Raw genomic sequence first — 16291 nt, forward strand, 5'->3', positions numbered from 1 at the left:
TACCACTGAGAACAAGAAATATTGACAAGCTCTGCTAATATGACTTCACCTGAGTCTCATTCAGACAAATTTCCCTCAGATTTCAAATGGACAGAGTGAAAGACTTAGAGGTTTGATCTGATTTCTGGTGTATTAATTTCAGTTAATAGAGCAACTTAAAACTAGAGAATTACTCAGAGTCTCAATGGAAAACTTCACAGTCTACTTAACTTAATCAATAGACTTCCAGTTGGCACAAAGGATGAACTCACCGGATCAGACACAGTTTTGAAATCAGTGGACACTTCAGTTGACACCAGATGAGCACCTGGCCTGCAGTGTTGACAAAGTGGATCACCAAGGACATCCCCCCCCCTGCCAAAAGGGCATAGTCTTTGGGCTAAAGCTAAACACAAAAAATAAACTAGTGCACACTTAGTTGTAAGAAACTAGAGGGGATACAAACAGAAATCTGAAAAAGGAATTAAGGCCCTGATTCTGAAGTCCTCATTCAGGCCCATATCCCAACTCTCTTTTACATGGGAGCAAAATAAGCATTAGCTCCTTACTTCCAGGTAACACTTCTGTGCAAGGTCAGGCCCAGTCAGATCTGCTCCATGACCAGAGCTCATAAAGTTGCTGAGGGGCAGATTCTCCATGTAAATGAGGTCTCTGAGGGCACATCTACAGAGCAAGCAGAAACCCACGGCAGCATGTCTCAGAGCCCAGGTCTACAGACTCTGGCTTGTGGGGCTCATACTACAGTGCTCAAAATAGCCATGTAGACATTTTGGCTTGGGCTGGAGCTTGGGCTCTGAAACCCACCCTGCTCCCCAGGCTTCAGAGCTCAAGCTCCAATCCAACCCCAAACATCTACATGGCTATTTCTAGCACCGTAAAGCGAGCCCAAGTCTGCAGATCCCGGCTCTGAGACTTGCTGTTTCTATTGCAACACTGATTGATACCAGCTGAGCATATCTGTCCAATATCTGTACTTTTGTTGGGGTGTGAAGCATCCTGGGCAGTTCGGTAGTTTCCTACCTGTAGTTTCCATGGAGAGACCTGCCCTCATGGACACTGCGCTCTCTCCAGCTGACAGTTCCATTACGTAACTGACTATCCTCTGGACTCATTTAGCTGATTGATAACCAGGGGGACCTGCCCTCCCAGAGCTGCAGTCACGGAACCCAATGAGACAGAGTCACAGACTCCTGCCTCAAGGCACGGGGCAGAGTTTGGTGGCCATGTAGTTGTTATGCAGCCATCCCTGAAAGGATTCCCCTCATTCTTGATCCAAGCAGAGATCCACAGCCCTGGAGTCAGGCCAGGCTAGCTTGGTCCTGCCAGCTCTGTGCTGCAAAATCATTTAGTGCTAGTATTTGTCACCAAGTCCTTACTCAGGCAAAATGCCCACTGAGCTCCATAGGAGACCTGCCTGAGCAAGAGCTGCCGAGTGTGTTCCCTTCAACAGCAATTCTTACTTTACTCTTGAGACACCACAGAGGGGCAAAAATAAAACACACCCTCCATGTAAAATGCAGTGCAAATGTTCCAGTCCTCTTTTAAACAGCAGTCAACATTTCTGTGCTTTGAATGCTGCATCTAACCCATGATACAAAGCCTAGCGCCACGTAGACTAGTTTCACAAAGGAAACAAGAAATGTGATGACTATAGAACATCAGCTACGTGAACAAAGGGAAGCTGTATTCTGTGTAACGTCCACATTTTTCATCTGAAAGGCCAGTCAAAGCTTCCTACTCAGTATGTATGTATTCTCTCCTCTGCTTCAGATAATGTACACAATAATAAGGTGTACACACTATGGTGACTTATCTTCTGCTTGGCTTCTTACAAACAGTACAAGTGAAATACCCAAAGTGCTAACCTCTCCAAGTGTTTTTTCAGCGACATCACCTCCTCCTCCTTTTTTAACCTGGTGGATTCATATTCAGTCAATTGCTCTGTTGCACGCTCCAGTTTGCTAGACAGATCCGTGTTTACAGCCTAGACAATAATAAAATATTTCTATTTAACATACAAAACCATCACTGTATCAACTGTAACTTAGTTACTATGTCACCCAAACAATGCTTTGATAGGGGAGTTTAAGAAGTCCAACCATTAATTAAAACATTATTATTGAATAATCAGACACTAATTAGTTATGTACTGGGGATTGATTACTTATGTCACATTGAATAAGGGATCAATTGTAAAGTAAGACAGCATTAAACCATGCCAGTAATTCTTATTAGCCACAGCAGAAGAGCTTTAAATGGCTTTTGTCTCATTATCAAAGAATAAAGTTCCAAACACAATGATGAAAGAATAAACCACATCAGTATTTAAAACTATTTCAGTCTGAAATAAGTGCTTCAATAGGCAAACAAAAAGTTTAAAAGAAACTAACTTATCATGAGGGGGAAAATGTCAAGTTTATGGCTTCTTCATTAAAACAAAGTTAAATATGAAAGGAAGTGAAAAAGCACCCTTTAAATGTAAACTTTAGAGGTACCATTTTCAGACTTGGGTACACCTCTATATCTGTATTTAGGCACCTAAGTAAAAGTCGGCTGGTTCAGGGGGTAAGAACCTTGGTGTTTAACTGCTATTTGTGCCTTGAAAATCTCCTCCTAGTTTGAGAATTTTGGCCTGCATGTCTATTATTTGTTCAAGTGCATTCTCGGGCTCCCAGACAGCCGCCAGACAAGTCCCCTGCCTTGTAAATTCTAACACAAGTGACTATTGGTGCAAATACTTTAGCACATTTCCTTATTGTAATCAGATGAAGCACCTACGTGAAGCTCTGCAATCTCTTCCTCTGCAGCACACAGTTGTCGTTTCTGTTCCTCAAGCTTCTTTTTTACTTTCTCGCATTCTTCACTGACAGCCTAGTGGAGTCAATAAAGCCCTTGTTAGCGTTCACATAAAAGTCATCACCCAGTTTTAAAAAGTTTCCTGCTGATGCAGCATGGACAATGAAAATGTACTGGGCCAAATTAATCCATTAATTATAGTGGAGTTACAACAGGGATAAATTTGGCCTTCAGTGTGGCTGATGGCAGACCAATTCAAATGGGTATCCCAGGAAACTGGGGCCTAATTCATGGGAAAAGTCCCCCACTGTGGTAGTCAGATGATGTTTTTCTGGCAATTATTATGTGCCATAACAAAAATGGCCCAACTTGCTAAACATGTAAATGTTGTGGTGAAAGTACAAAGGGAGCACAAGTCATGCTGGGAATTAGTGCCTGACACTACTTTAAAACTCATTGACTAGATGCTCTGCGGGCAAAGAAAGTAGAAAGTAAGGGCACACAACTTTTCGACGTTAGAAGAATCTCAGCATATACGGAAGTGTGTACGTCTGATCAACTGGTAGCCTTTGCCTCACAGCTGCAGTAACAGACACACAGTTCATAGATTCATAGACACTAAGGTCAGAAAGGACCATTATGATAATCTAGTCTGACCTCCTGCACAATGCAGGCCACAGAATCTCACCCACCCACTCCGGCAAAAATACTCTCACCTATGTCTGAGCTATTGAAGTCCTCAAATCGTGGTTTAAAGACTTCAAGGAGCAGAGAATCCTCCAGCAAGTGACCCGTGCCCCACGCTACAGAGGAAGGTGAAAAATCCCCAGGGCCTCTTCTAATCTGCCCGGGAGGAAAATTCCTTCCCGACCCCAAATATGGTGATCAGCTGAACCCTGAGCATATGGGCAAGAGTCAGCAGCCAGATACCCAGGAAAGAATTTTCTGTAGTAACTCAGATCTTTATCAGTTCTTTATCCTTCAGAAATTTCTCTCCACATGATCCAGAGTTGAATCGGGGTGGCTCGTGACTGCTTCTTGAAACTAGATATTTATCTCGGTGGCTGTATCTTGAACAGTAAAAATACCACTCAGGCTGGGATTTCTAACTTTGCTCTCACTGAAATCAACATTGATTGCAAAAGGAGCGGAGCCAGGCCCACACTCAGACTTCTGAGCATCCCACCATCGGCCTCTAGCCCGTATGTTCAAACAGATAAACTTCCAGGTGTGAACTCAGTGTAACCTGTGCTGCGCTATATGTCAGAGTCTGCAGACTGCCTGAAACAGTGCCTCTAACAGAGGGGTGAGTTGCCCTTATTCATATCAACAGAAGTTGACACTAAAGCCTAATGACAATGTAAATGTTACAAATATTAACTATTTCACTGCTGATCATTCATACAAGGATAGAGAAGGAAGGGTTCATGTGATCAGAGCTGCACAATCTACTGTGAGCATCTTATTTAGGTTCCACGAGTGGGCGGATGTTGGGTTGTAACTGGATTTTAGGAGAGCACCAGTACGGGTGTTACTGTTATCAGGGAATCAATGGGAACTGAGGGCACTCAGCCGTATGCAGGAGGTATGCAGCACCTTAAAGTATTGGGCCCATTGTATTACAGGTACTTTTAAATAATGGCAAATCATAAGCTGAAATATTCATATTTATTTGATGAATAATATTCATGAAAGTTGAGCAGCCATTGGGTCTGAAAACCCACCATTCTGCGGAGAAAAGAAGTTCACACATCCATAGCCTTGTTCTGCTGACCCAGTGTAAAGAGGATATAACTGGTTCATTGTTAGACATCAAGGGGAGTCAAGATTGCTTAGCACATTTCAGAGCAAGGCTCAGTGGGTGTTGGGGACTAAGCCCCCCTAAATTCATAGGTGCATAGATTAAAGCCAGAAAGTAGTGTTGCGATTATCCGACCTGCATAACACAGGCCATTTCACCCCGCTATTCCTGCAGAGGAGGGAATGATTCCTCCTTACCATGTCAGTGAACACTGTGAAGCATGTAGAATAGAAAGTAGAATATATTATATTAATTTACCTTGAATTTTGTCTGATAATTTATAATCTCTGTGCTCATTTGAAATTTTATTGCAGACAGCTCTTCTTTGCTGGTCTCTTGGAAGCTTTGGGCCTGTTTCTCTGCCACCTCCAGCTGCGTTTGCAGGCTGGGAACAGCTGCAGCACATACTTGAGACTCCTTTAGTTTCTCTGTCAGGCCTTGGTTCTCCTGCCTGAGCATGGAGATGTCAAGTTGCAGCCCCTCCTGCTCCTTTGCTGCTTGCTCACCCAATTCCCTCAGCTTCTCAGTGACCTGCGCCAGCTTCTCTTCTGCATCCCCCTTCTCAGACGTCAAGGTACAAATCTGAATACCAAGTTCAGCCATATCAGTGTTGGTTCTGTGGAGCAGGTCATTGGTTTCTACATTTTCCATTTTAACAGTCTCCAAATACTGCTTAACCTTGGACAGCTCTTCCCTGAGACTCAGCACGTTTTTCTCCAGCTCGGCCTTTCGATGGGCTTCCCTTTCCCGCTCTTTTTTCAGCGTTTCCTCTCTTTCTCTACACTGTACCAGCTCTTGCACATGGTTTCTGTTGAGTGACTCACTCTGCTCTTTCAGCTGCTGGACCAGTGTCTTTTGTTCCCCCAGAACCGCCTCTGTTGCATCCAGCTTGCCTTGCATCCTCTCTCTCTCATCAGCTGTCTGCTGAAGCTTGGCTCGAAGGTCAATCACTTCTGCCTGCAACCTGGACACTTCACTCTGGTTGATGTGCAGCTGCTTTTCAGACACGGCTAGCCTGGAAGCCAACTCTTGTGACTCTTTCTCCTGACATGCTGCCTGCTCCAGCTGGGCCTTCTCCACTGAATCCTTCTCTCCAGTAAGGGATTCAATCAATTTTATTTGATGAAGGCATGTTTTTTCCATACTTAGCTTTTCCACCTCAAGAGACTCCGCTTTTTTTCGGTACATCTCAATCTCTGCCTGTAGCTGCTTACATTGGCTCTCTATGCCTTGCAGTGTCACATCTTTCTCTGTAACCTGTGACCTAAGAGACTCTTCACACTCCTTCAAGGAAAACAGAATCTTTTCCATCTGTAAACCATGCTGTTTGGCACTCTTGTGCTCTGTTTGTAATACAGCTAAAGACTCCTTGATGGCATCTTCTCTTTGCCTCAGTTCCTGGTATTCAGAATACAGAGACTGTAGTCTCTCTTCCAGGATTTGATTTTCCCTTGTGACATTCTGCAAGTCTTCGTGCAACTGTTTGTTCTGCTCCCGGAGCTTTTTCTCTTTTTCATCCACCGACACCATGGCATCGTCAATCTGACTCTGGAGCTGTTTCTCCGATGCCCTCAGCCTGGCCATCTCAGCTTCCAAAGAGGCTTTAGATACCTCCAAGTTTTTCTGCTTCTCTTTCATCTTCTCCTTGGTTTGGTGCAGATTTGCATTCTCGGATTTCAGTTTCTTGCTTTCTTCACCAATTTCGTTCAGTGCCACGCTTTGCTGTCCTGCGAGCTCCTCCATGTCCTTTACCTTCTGGAGGAGATGACCATTGCTTGAGAGGAGCTTTTGGTTTTGCTCCTCTAGGCTGTGCACATTCTGACTCAGCTTTGATAAATGATCCTTCAGCAGCTCAAGTTGCTCTGCCAAGGTTCTGGCTTCCTGCTTCAGCACACCTTCTCTGCAGCTGCTCTCTTCCTGAAGGTTCTCTTTTGCTCTTCTGGTCTCTTCAAGATTTTTTTCTAGCGATCCCACATGAGCCAGTGAGCCCTTCAGCTGGATCTGGAGTTCAGCCACCTCCTTTCCTTTCACAGTCAGTGCATCCTGAACTGTATCCATTTCTTTTGCCATCATTTCCAGGCTCATGAGCAGTTTTTCATTCTCTTTTTTGGAGTCCGTGGTGAGGCAACTAAATTTAGATTCCAGTTCTTTCTGTGCACTCTCTTTCAGCTGCAGTTCCTCTCTCGCTGTCTTTACCTGAGACAGAAGTTCATTATTTAGTTTCTGGATGTCAGCCTTTTCCTTTTCTGCCTGGTGAAGTTTCTCCAGCAATTCTTGGATCTTTAGGGTAGACTCATACTGGGTGGAGGTTTGTTGTCCTTTTTCATCCAAGATGGCATCGACTTTTGCAATGAGCTCTAGATTCTTCTGCTCTGTTGAATTTATCTTGGTCTGGAGCTCACTGATGCAGAGATCCTTCATGCTGACCGAAGCCCTGGTGGTTTCCAGCTCCTGATTCAAGAGCTGCAGTTCTGAGGCATAGTCCTTCTTACTTGACTCCATTTGCTCAAGCCTTGTGTGGTATTCCTTTTGCTGCTCGGCTGCATTCACTTCTAATGCCTGCACGCATTTTTGTAGGTCATGAACAGTGCTCTGAGTGGAGTGGGAAACCTCACACTGTTTCTGTAACTCCGCTATCATCTTTGTCAGCCTGGAGTTCTCCTCGCTGAAGTTGCTGCTCTTTTCCTTTTCCACTTGCACTTGTTCTTTCTGAAGGCTGACGGCTCCCTGCAGCTCCTGGTTTTCCTTCTCTAGCTGATTAATCCGGTCCTGCAGCACCCTCTGTCTCAGCTCTCCCTGGTCAAGTTCCACACGCATCTCTTCAAAGCCCTCCAGGTGTTCAGCATTTAGTGAGTTATTTGCATCAGGGCTACCTGGAAACTCTTGTGTCTAAGAGGGCAGGAAGGGAAGAATAGAAAAGTTAAATTGGAAACAGTGTATTTTTATACATGAAAGATTATGAATGTTCCAGGACTCAGTGATAGCTTAACTGTTTTTGTTGATTAATACCTGGTGGTGGTGGTGGTGGTGGTGGTGGTGGTGGTGGTGGTAACAATAAAATGAATATTTAAGGGATGCTGTCAAATAAAAATCATTATTAAAAAAATCCTAATCCATGCTACTCTTAGTCCCCTTGATTATTAATTACTTTTATTAATTTATAAGCATTTCTATAGGGCTCAACACTCCAGCATCTGAAGTCTTAGAACAAAAATAAAGTTCTATTAATTATTTATTTACTCTTTGTATGTTATGCACCTTAGCCAGTGATGTTACACCAGTTTGTATTGTGGTGTTCTCAGCAATGCATTTAAGCACATGCTTACATCCCATTGACTTTAATATATAGTTAAAGTGCTTTGCTGTGTTGGGGGTCTTGGATAATTTCACTTTCTGGTTCCCAGATGCTAGCACTGTGCTGTTGTGGTTGGAAGCACAAAACTGTGAAGGGAAACTTAAAAGAAAGAAGGCTATTTTCATTGATAATAATGAAAACCTTTCTATTCATGAGATTTTGTAAGCTTTGGTGTTTTTTTTTTTTGTTGGTTTGTTTTTTAAAAGAAGACTTAAACATTAGGTTTAATCAAATTGTAAAAAGAGTCCTCTTAGGTTTTTCTCCCAGATGATGGGAGACCCTGGGCACACTCAGTGGCTTAAACACAGGCCCCAGTTTCTTAGTCCTTGCAAAGAGGGGACCCCACCCTTTGCAGGCCTTCTTAAATCTCTTCTGATGGAGGACATAAAAGGAAAATTAAATGTATCAGCACCCCAAGAATAACGTCTTCCTTGATCCAACTGAAAGGGAAAAAGGCAAACTTGCTTCAGTGCTGTCTGTGTAGCAGTTTTCGTGGAGACCCGCTGCCTGGCCTATTGAATCAGGCTCACTCTGTCAGACCTATACTGGAAGTTCAGTGCACTCCCCACAGGATCGTGGGTGGAGATCTCCTGGATAGAAGCTCCCCTTGTGGTGTCAGGAGTCGCTCCAGCAATTTCCTGCTCAGAGGGATCTCTCCTGCCAGTGGCCTGCAGTTTCCTCCTTTCTAAAGGCTTCCTTCCTACCACCCTTGACTGACAGGAACAGAGGGGTGGGTACACAGGGCCTCTCTGGCACCTTCCTCATCAGTGTGTGGTCTGTCCATCCCATCACACAGCTATGGGACAATTCTCCTTTATATTTATTGTTGGTTTTTTGTAGTTTCCCACTAAAGTCACAAGGTGTTATACAGCTCCCAGGCCTAAAGATCTTTGGTGTTAAGGAAATGTGGCCTACATTGCATGCACTTCTTTGTCATTCAATTACCTGCAAATAGTTGCTCACTAAACTACTTATGCTTGAACTGCGACTTGGAGGTTTCCACAAATATGCTGAAGAGCCATGTGAGGACAATGTCCTCCTGTAGACCGCAAGAAAAAACAAAAAAGAAATCTTTTAATAATGGCTAAGCGTGCGCACACACATAATTGTCTGCTCTGACTTTATGGATTCTTTTAGTTATAATCACTGGATATGGCAATGTACTATTGGCTAGCATGCATGGGGCCTGATCCAACATTCATTGAAATCAATGGGAAGACTCCTACAGACCTCAGTGGAACTGGATCAACCCCTACATGCAGGATTACCCTCTTTCAAGCAGAAGCAGGCCTGCTGAAACAGGTATGCGTCATGAGTTCTCTTATTGCTCAAATGAAAGAGATTCATGCTTAGTTCAGCGGGTATGACACAGCTTTTGGAAAAGAGGGACCCAAGTTAACTTCTCATCGTCACTGTGAAAATGTGAGCAGACCCTGGGGGGTCTGAGCTGATGCCCACTGAAGTCAGTGGAAGGACTCTCAGACTTGAATGAGCATCAGATTGGCCCCTGGAGTTCAGCCTAGTAATGACCATGAAGTCCAGGTTGGCTGCAGAGATGTTACAAGGTGAAGGCTTATGCCTTCTTTTTACGCTTAAATAGAAAAGTTGCAAAAGTTTTTGCAAGTCACCAGAGGTGAAAGTAAGCTGGTATGCCCCGGTACGGTGTACCAGCAAGAGCCGATGCGCCGTACCGGGACCGGCTTTCCCAGATGGCAATTTAAAGCCCTGGGGTAGCGATGGCGGGGCTCCGGAGGGGATTTAAAGGGGGCTGGGGCGGTAGCAGCGGCTGGAGCCCTGGGGCCCTTTAAATCCCCGACAGAGCCTGGCCGCTGCTACCCCAGGGCTCGGGCAGCAGGGCTCAGGCGGGGATTTAAAGGGCTTGGGGCTCCAGCAGCCGCTACCACAGCGGAGCTCCAGGCCCTTTAAGCTCTGCCAGAGCCCAGAGCCTCGGGGTAGCGGTGGCAGCCCGGAGCCCCCAGGGCTTCTCAGTGATTTAAAGGGCCCTGGGTTCCTCTGCGGTAGCGGCAGCTAGAGCCCTGGGCCCTTTAAATTGCCCCCCGAGCCCTGGGGCTCCCAGCCGCCTCGGCAGCTGGTAGCTAGGGGGTGATTTAAAGGGCCCAGGGATTTAAGGCCCTGCCTCTTCTGGTTGAGGCCACGCCCCCTGCTCAGGATTCCGGCGTACCGGTAAGTCCTTTAACTTACTTTCACCCCTGCAAGTCACAGAATGTGTGTTATGGCTCTAACTGTATCGAAAACAGTAAAGTTTTACTACATTACCTGGCAAATGTTGGCCAAGCAGCATCTAAGTCATGCCCTCTTGATGCCAAGTCAAACTGAACCTCAGTTAACTCATAGAGTTGACCCACAATGTCAGAACTCATTTTAGACTTCAGAAATGGACTTCTTGCATAGTACCAGTCACTAAAAGAAGAACCAAATGGCATGGAGTAATAAATAAAAGGGGAGCGCCTGCAACATTCTCAAGAAAATGAAACATTATTTGTTACTTCCCAGAAAAGTTACCAAGATCCACTGCAAATGCAATCGACATCAGTCAGATTCCCTGCCCCCCACACAACCTCTTTGTTGGGAGTGAGGGCAGCTCCTGGTGGCAGTAGGAGCTAATGAAGCTTATGGATTCCTCCTATGGAGAAACCCTGCATAAAACATTTTTACTCTGGGCTTTGGCAGGCAACTGGAGAGGGTGATGGATTTGCCATATAATGGATAATCACATGGTACTCTGCAAACTGACATTTGTGTTTTGAATGTGAGTAAATTGAATGTTCATGACAACAAGTGATTGGTAGCAGCAATCAGAATTAGATACATTGAAAAGGAAGATAAAAACTGAAAGCTTGTCCGTGAAAGCTCTACGAATATCCATCCTGACTTGCTAAACTCTTGCTATTCCAGTCTTTGGTTTTTCTTGACCAGAAAGACTACAACATGTTACATTGTACCTCACTGTGTGATACTTAGTGATGTACAGAATTATCATTTGGGGCTCTGTCCACTACCTCCAAATTCATTTCCAGATATGATTTTAGCTACATCTGAACCCAGATGTCCAGCACTTGTAAAGATTAAAAAAATGTAAGGTGTGTAAGTACCATGCACAAAACACCATATAGTTTTTAAATGTTCCAGGCACAAAGCACTCTGCTTTATAATGAACTAGAGGTTCAAAAATGCCTTTGTAGGGTCCCCCAATTATAGATGCTAAACTCTAATGTTTATCATTACTTTGCTCTGGCCAAGAAGTATGGAAAAGCAGAAAACTTGGACAGAAAAACAAGTCCTAGTGCAGGTGGTTGTATTTTAAATTTCAATGACTTTCCGCCTTTTATAAAGGTGCCATATTTACAGCCCTGAAGGCTACAATACTCTACCTTCTGAAATTATAAGAAGGGACAGCAATAAAGCAAGCTTCCCCACACTACCCTGCTATTTTGCCTTGCTCCTATAAAAGATGAAAGGATAGTTTAGTTTCAATGCCCATTTGCTCCTTGACCCCTCTACTGAGAGTACTAACAAAGGTGCAGACTAGGACCAGTTGTAATGGCAGTTTGCAATATTGACTCTGGTCTAAGAGGAACTGGTCTTGGACCAGTAACACATTTCATATAGGCCACTGAACAAATGTCAATATTTACTGACCTAAGATGGGTGTGAAACAGTGACCTAGATTACACTGGCTTTATACCCTATTATCAGTCCTCTGAGCCAACCACATGGAAGGTTTTCCATTTATTTCATGCGGCGCTGAATCAGTCCCATGTTTCACTGTTTGTTCGTCTCCAGATATCTCTCATGCATCACTACAGTACCTTTGCATTTACCTTGTTACTTTGGTATGCATAAAACATTGTTGCAAGGTGTCTGCCAGCCTTTGGTGTACTAAGGAGTAACGTATAAATGCTCTTCCTTTACCAAGAGATGTTCTCAGCTGGGAAAAACAAGCCACAGGAAGATAACTTTAAGCACCAATTATAAACATCTATAAATGGCACACTGACAAGCAAGCTATTAAGGTTTCTATGAACATATGCCGAAAACATGTATAGCAATTGGGCTCCAGGAAACAATATTAGCGGTGACCCTGAGAGACACCTTCCCTAAATATCTTAATAGCAGAGTTCGCTCCCCTGACTTCTGCAGTTTCATTTCAAGAACACAATCTGACAAACGTATTACCTGAAACAGCTGACTGGTTTTTTTTTAAATCATAAACCGCAAATAAACAAAATTATTTTAAACAATCATTCCACCTACAAATTTCTGTGGCTCCATAGAAAGTGAAACAGGAAATTTCTGTCACAGTCAAACCATAACAACTACATGAAGCTGTGTTTATTATGAAATTAAAGAACATAAAACATATTTTTGAAAGCTGAAACTTAAGGACGTCTGTAATGCTCTGTATCTCGTGGGAACACCATACACCCTCATGTTCATCTTTATAAAATGATTGTGTGGCATCCAATGCGAAGTTTATCATGTTGGGTGTCTTCGGAAGGCTCATGATGCACTGAGCATCATTGTTATAGTGATGTTATAGTAATTGTTACAGTAATGTTATAGTAAGGTTATAGGTTATAATTTCATGTATATAGTTATGAGGCTGAAAATGTATCCTCATGGTTTAAAATAAGTCCAGGCAAAAACTCTCCAAGAGCAGAGAGGCAGTTCACACCTCATCAGGGCAGGTATGGGACAAACCCAGCCCAGCCTCACAGGAACAAAGGACTTTGGCCTAGGCAGCAACAAAAGAATCTGTTGGACTCTTGAGGGAGTCACCCCACTTCCTTTGGTCAGTTTGGAATTGCGATAAGGTAATGCTCATCTGACTCTGAAGGGGAGGGAGGGGGGCAAAGCCAAGAGGGTAGAAAGGACATGATAAAAGGGAGAGACATTAGCCATGCTCTCTCTCTTCCACCTACATCTACAGACACCACCACCAAGTGACTGAAGCGCTGATCAAAGGGGAGAGCCTGGCTGAAGAGCAATCAACCAGCCTGCGGTGAGAAGCATCTAAGTTTGTAAGGACACTGAAAGTGTTAAGATCAGCTTAGAATGTATTTTGCTTTTATTTCATTTGACCAAATTTGACTTGTTATGCTTTGACTTATAATCACTTAAAATCTACCTTTATAGTTAATAAATCTGTTTGTTTATTCTACCTGAAGAAGTGCATTTGGTTTGCAGTGTGTCAGAGACTCCTCTTGGGATAACAAGCCTGGCACATATAAATTTCTTTGTTAAACTGACGAACTCATATAAGCTTGCAGTGTCCAGCGGGCATAACTGGACACAGCAAGACAGAGGTTCCTAGGGTTTTGTCTGGGACTGGAGATATTAGCTAGTGCCATTCGGTTGCAAGTAGCTGGGAGCACCTTATATGCCAGAGGCTGTGCGTGAACAGCCCAGGAGTGGGGGTTCTCACAGCAGAGCAGGGTAAGGCTGGCTCCCAGAGTTAAGGATTGGAGTGACCTAGCAGATCACTGGTCCAGATAACACCAGAGGGGATCATCACAACGACTTACATAGTTTTTAAAAAAAAAGACAGAAATCTTAAGGCAAACAAGGAAGATTTTGGTATCTGGTGGATAGAGAGGAGACAGAATTTATAACTAGTTATGTTTCTGCTGTCAAACCAAAATTCAAGTACAAGTACCATAGGAATGGAAAAAGTAATACATCAGATGAGCTCATTGGAGGAAGCTCTTGCCTGGCTGTACAAATGGAGGTGGAAGGTTTCTGGTGTCTCTGCCCCTCCAACCATGTACAGCCAAACAAGATGCAGCGGATCTGGCGTTTATCTAGCTGTACAATATAAATGCACTGGAATTTTCACTGAAAGAACCAACGGGAAAAAGATGGATTTGGAGCTGAAAGAGGGGTTGGGGAAATGTTTCATACCCCAAAGCTATGAGAGAAAGCTGGGTGGGGAGAGGGGGTTCCCCTGAAACCAAATGGAAGCCTGAAGGAAGGGTATGAGGAGAAAGAAGTGGGATGGGGAACATAGGGGCTAGCTACGCTAGGGGCAGCCATGCTAGCCTCATGGCTGGCTCTCTGATCATACAGAGAAGTTGCATGATGACAGCAGTTAAGGCTGCTGTTAGGAAGTTCTGACAGAATAGATGAAAACTTCTTTATCAACAAGTGCAGCCTGGGAATAAAATACCCTAGGAGTCATCAAAACCAGGTATCAGGACAACGGTCAGCATAACCAACAACAGTGCTCCACTTACCCATGGGGAAAGTCCTTATGCAAGTGATTTAAATTTACTCTAATGACTCAAAGGATCAATATTAAAAACTTCTTGCAGTGCTTACCTCATTGACTAATAGATTTAGAGATAAAGGTTTGCTACTCTGTTGATATTGGATTTAGGTTTTATTACTGTGTTACTTACTAACATGTACTTTGCTTAGCCCAATACAAACCATTTCTCTTTGAGTCCTTTCATGTCAACTCACCTCAAGCGATAACAATAATCTTAATCCTCAACAGTCACATGGTATTTTATATCTCCAACGCACCGTGCAAGAATTAAGTGAGTAGAGACATAAGACCAAATTCTCTAATCAGTGACTCCCATTCAACCCTATTGATCTACAGAATGGTAAAACTTTACTACTTTTTCCACTTGCATTCAATCAAATCCTTCCCTCAGGGAACCTGTGCACATGAGGGCAGGAACTGCCCCCTTGATTTCATTTCTGCTGTATCCCCATTGTTAAATCGTAGGCATTAACCCTAAACAAAGATCTTGCCCACCATTCATCAAATGTTTTCTTTTTTCTTTTTTATAGTGTAACTGAAAACACATAGGAACATAAGAATGCGGATGATACTAAACTGGGAGGAGTGGTAGATACGCTGGAGGGGAGGGATAGGATACAGAAGGACCTAGACCAATTGGAAGATTGGGCCAAAAGGAATCTGATGAGGTTCAATAAGGATAAGTGCAGGGTCCTGCACTTAGGACGGAAGAACCCAATGCACAGCTACAGACTAGGGACCGAATGGCTAGGCAGCAGTTCTGCGGAAAAGGACCTAGGGGTGACAGTGGACGAGAAGCTGGATATGAGTCAGCAGTGTGCCCTTGTTGCCAAGAAGGCCAATGGCATTTTGGGATGTATAAGTAGGGGCATAGCGAGCAGATCGAGGGACGTGATCGTTCCCCTCTATTCGACATTGGTGAGGCCTCATCTGGAGTACTGTGTCCAGTTTTGGGCCCCACACTTCAAGAAGGATGTGGATAAATTGGAGAGAGTCCAGCGAAGGGCAACAAAAATGATTAGGGGACTGGAACACATGAGTTATGAGGAGAGGCTGAGGGAGCTGGGATTGTTTAGCCTGCAGAAGAGAAGAATGAGGGGGGATTTGATAGCTGCTTTCAACTACCTGAAAGGGGGTTCCAAAGAGGATGGCTCTAGACTGTTCTCAATGGTAGCAGATGACAGAACGAGGAGTAATGGTCTCAAGTTGCAGTGGGGGAGGTTTAGATTGGATATTAGGAAAAACTTTTTCACTAAGAGGGTGGTGAAACACTGGAATGCGTTACCTAGGGAGGTGGTAGAATCTCCTTCCTTAGAGGTTTTTAAGGTCAGGCTTGACAAAGCCCTGGCTGGGATGATTTAACTGGGAATTGGTCCTGCTTTGAGCAGGGGGTTGGACTAGATGACCTTCTGGGGTCCCTTCCAACCCTGATATTCTATGATTCTATGATTCTATGAATGGCCCTACTGGGTCAAATCAAAGGTCCATCTAGCCCAGTATCCTGTCTTCCAACAGTGGCCAGTGCCAGGTGCCCCAGAGGGAATGAACAGAACAGGTAATCATCACATGATCCATCCCCTGTTGCTCATTCCCAGCTTCTGGCAAACAAAGGCTAGGGTCACCATTCCTGCTCAATGTAATTTAAAATAATTCAGGACTCAACTGAGGTCAATGGGACTACACCTGCAAGGAAGAGTACACCAGCATGCATAAGGATTGTGCCCTAAGAAATGTGATGAACAATAGGCGTCACTTATCTTTTGGTTTTACATTCTGCAAAGACAGAAAAAAAGTCCCATTCCTTCTCCTACTTTTCTTTTGAGTTCTGTAGCTCTCCCAATAGACATGCAGAAACATGAACTGCCTATTGTGATGATTAATCAGTCTGCTTTACTTACCTCTGAAATAGACTTAACAAAGCGGATGCCATCATTAGCTCCTTTGACTTTAGCCAGACAGTCGCAGAAGTAATCCCAGTAGTCTTTTCTGTTCCCCAGCAGTGTGGTCTTTTCTCTCTGGTCAAACTTCAAAAGGAAGAAACACTTAGAAA

General features: G+C 43.9%; 1 protein-coding gene across 6 annotated transcripts in view; it reads right to left on the reverse strand.

The window, feature by feature from the left end:
* The window catches only part of FYCO1 (FYVE and coiled-coil domain autophagy adaptor 1), an 85707-nt gene that overhangs the window by 44645 nt on the left and 24771 nt on the right, over window positions 1-16291 (reverse strand). For all 6 annotated transcript variants that reach the window (XM_084619998.1, XM_084620000.1, XM_084619995.1 and 3 more), the window contains 7 exons: window positions 16140-16265; window positions 11795-11901; window positions 10230-10373; window positions 8898-8991; window positions 4856-7486; window positions 2779-2871; window positions 1866-1984 (listed from right to left, as the gene is read on the reverse strand). In XM_084619998.1, coding sequence (XP_084476124.1) covers window positions 1866-1984; window positions 2779-2871; window positions 4856-7486; window positions 8898-8991; window positions 10230-10373; window positions 11795-11901; window positions 16140-16265 — 3314 coding nt within the window. The remainder of the gene's footprint in view (window positions 1-1865; window positions 1985-2778; window positions 2872-4855; window positions 7487-8897; window positions 8992-10229; window positions 10374-11794; window positions 11902-16139; window positions 16266-16291) is intronic.

This window comes from Lepidochelys olivacea, assembly GCF_965140295.1.
Source record: "Lepidochelys olivacea isolate rLepOli2 genome assembly, chromosome: 2".
NCBI classification, from domain to species: Eukaryota; Metazoa; Chordata; order Testudines; family Cheloniidae; genus Lepidochelys; species Lepidochelys olivacea.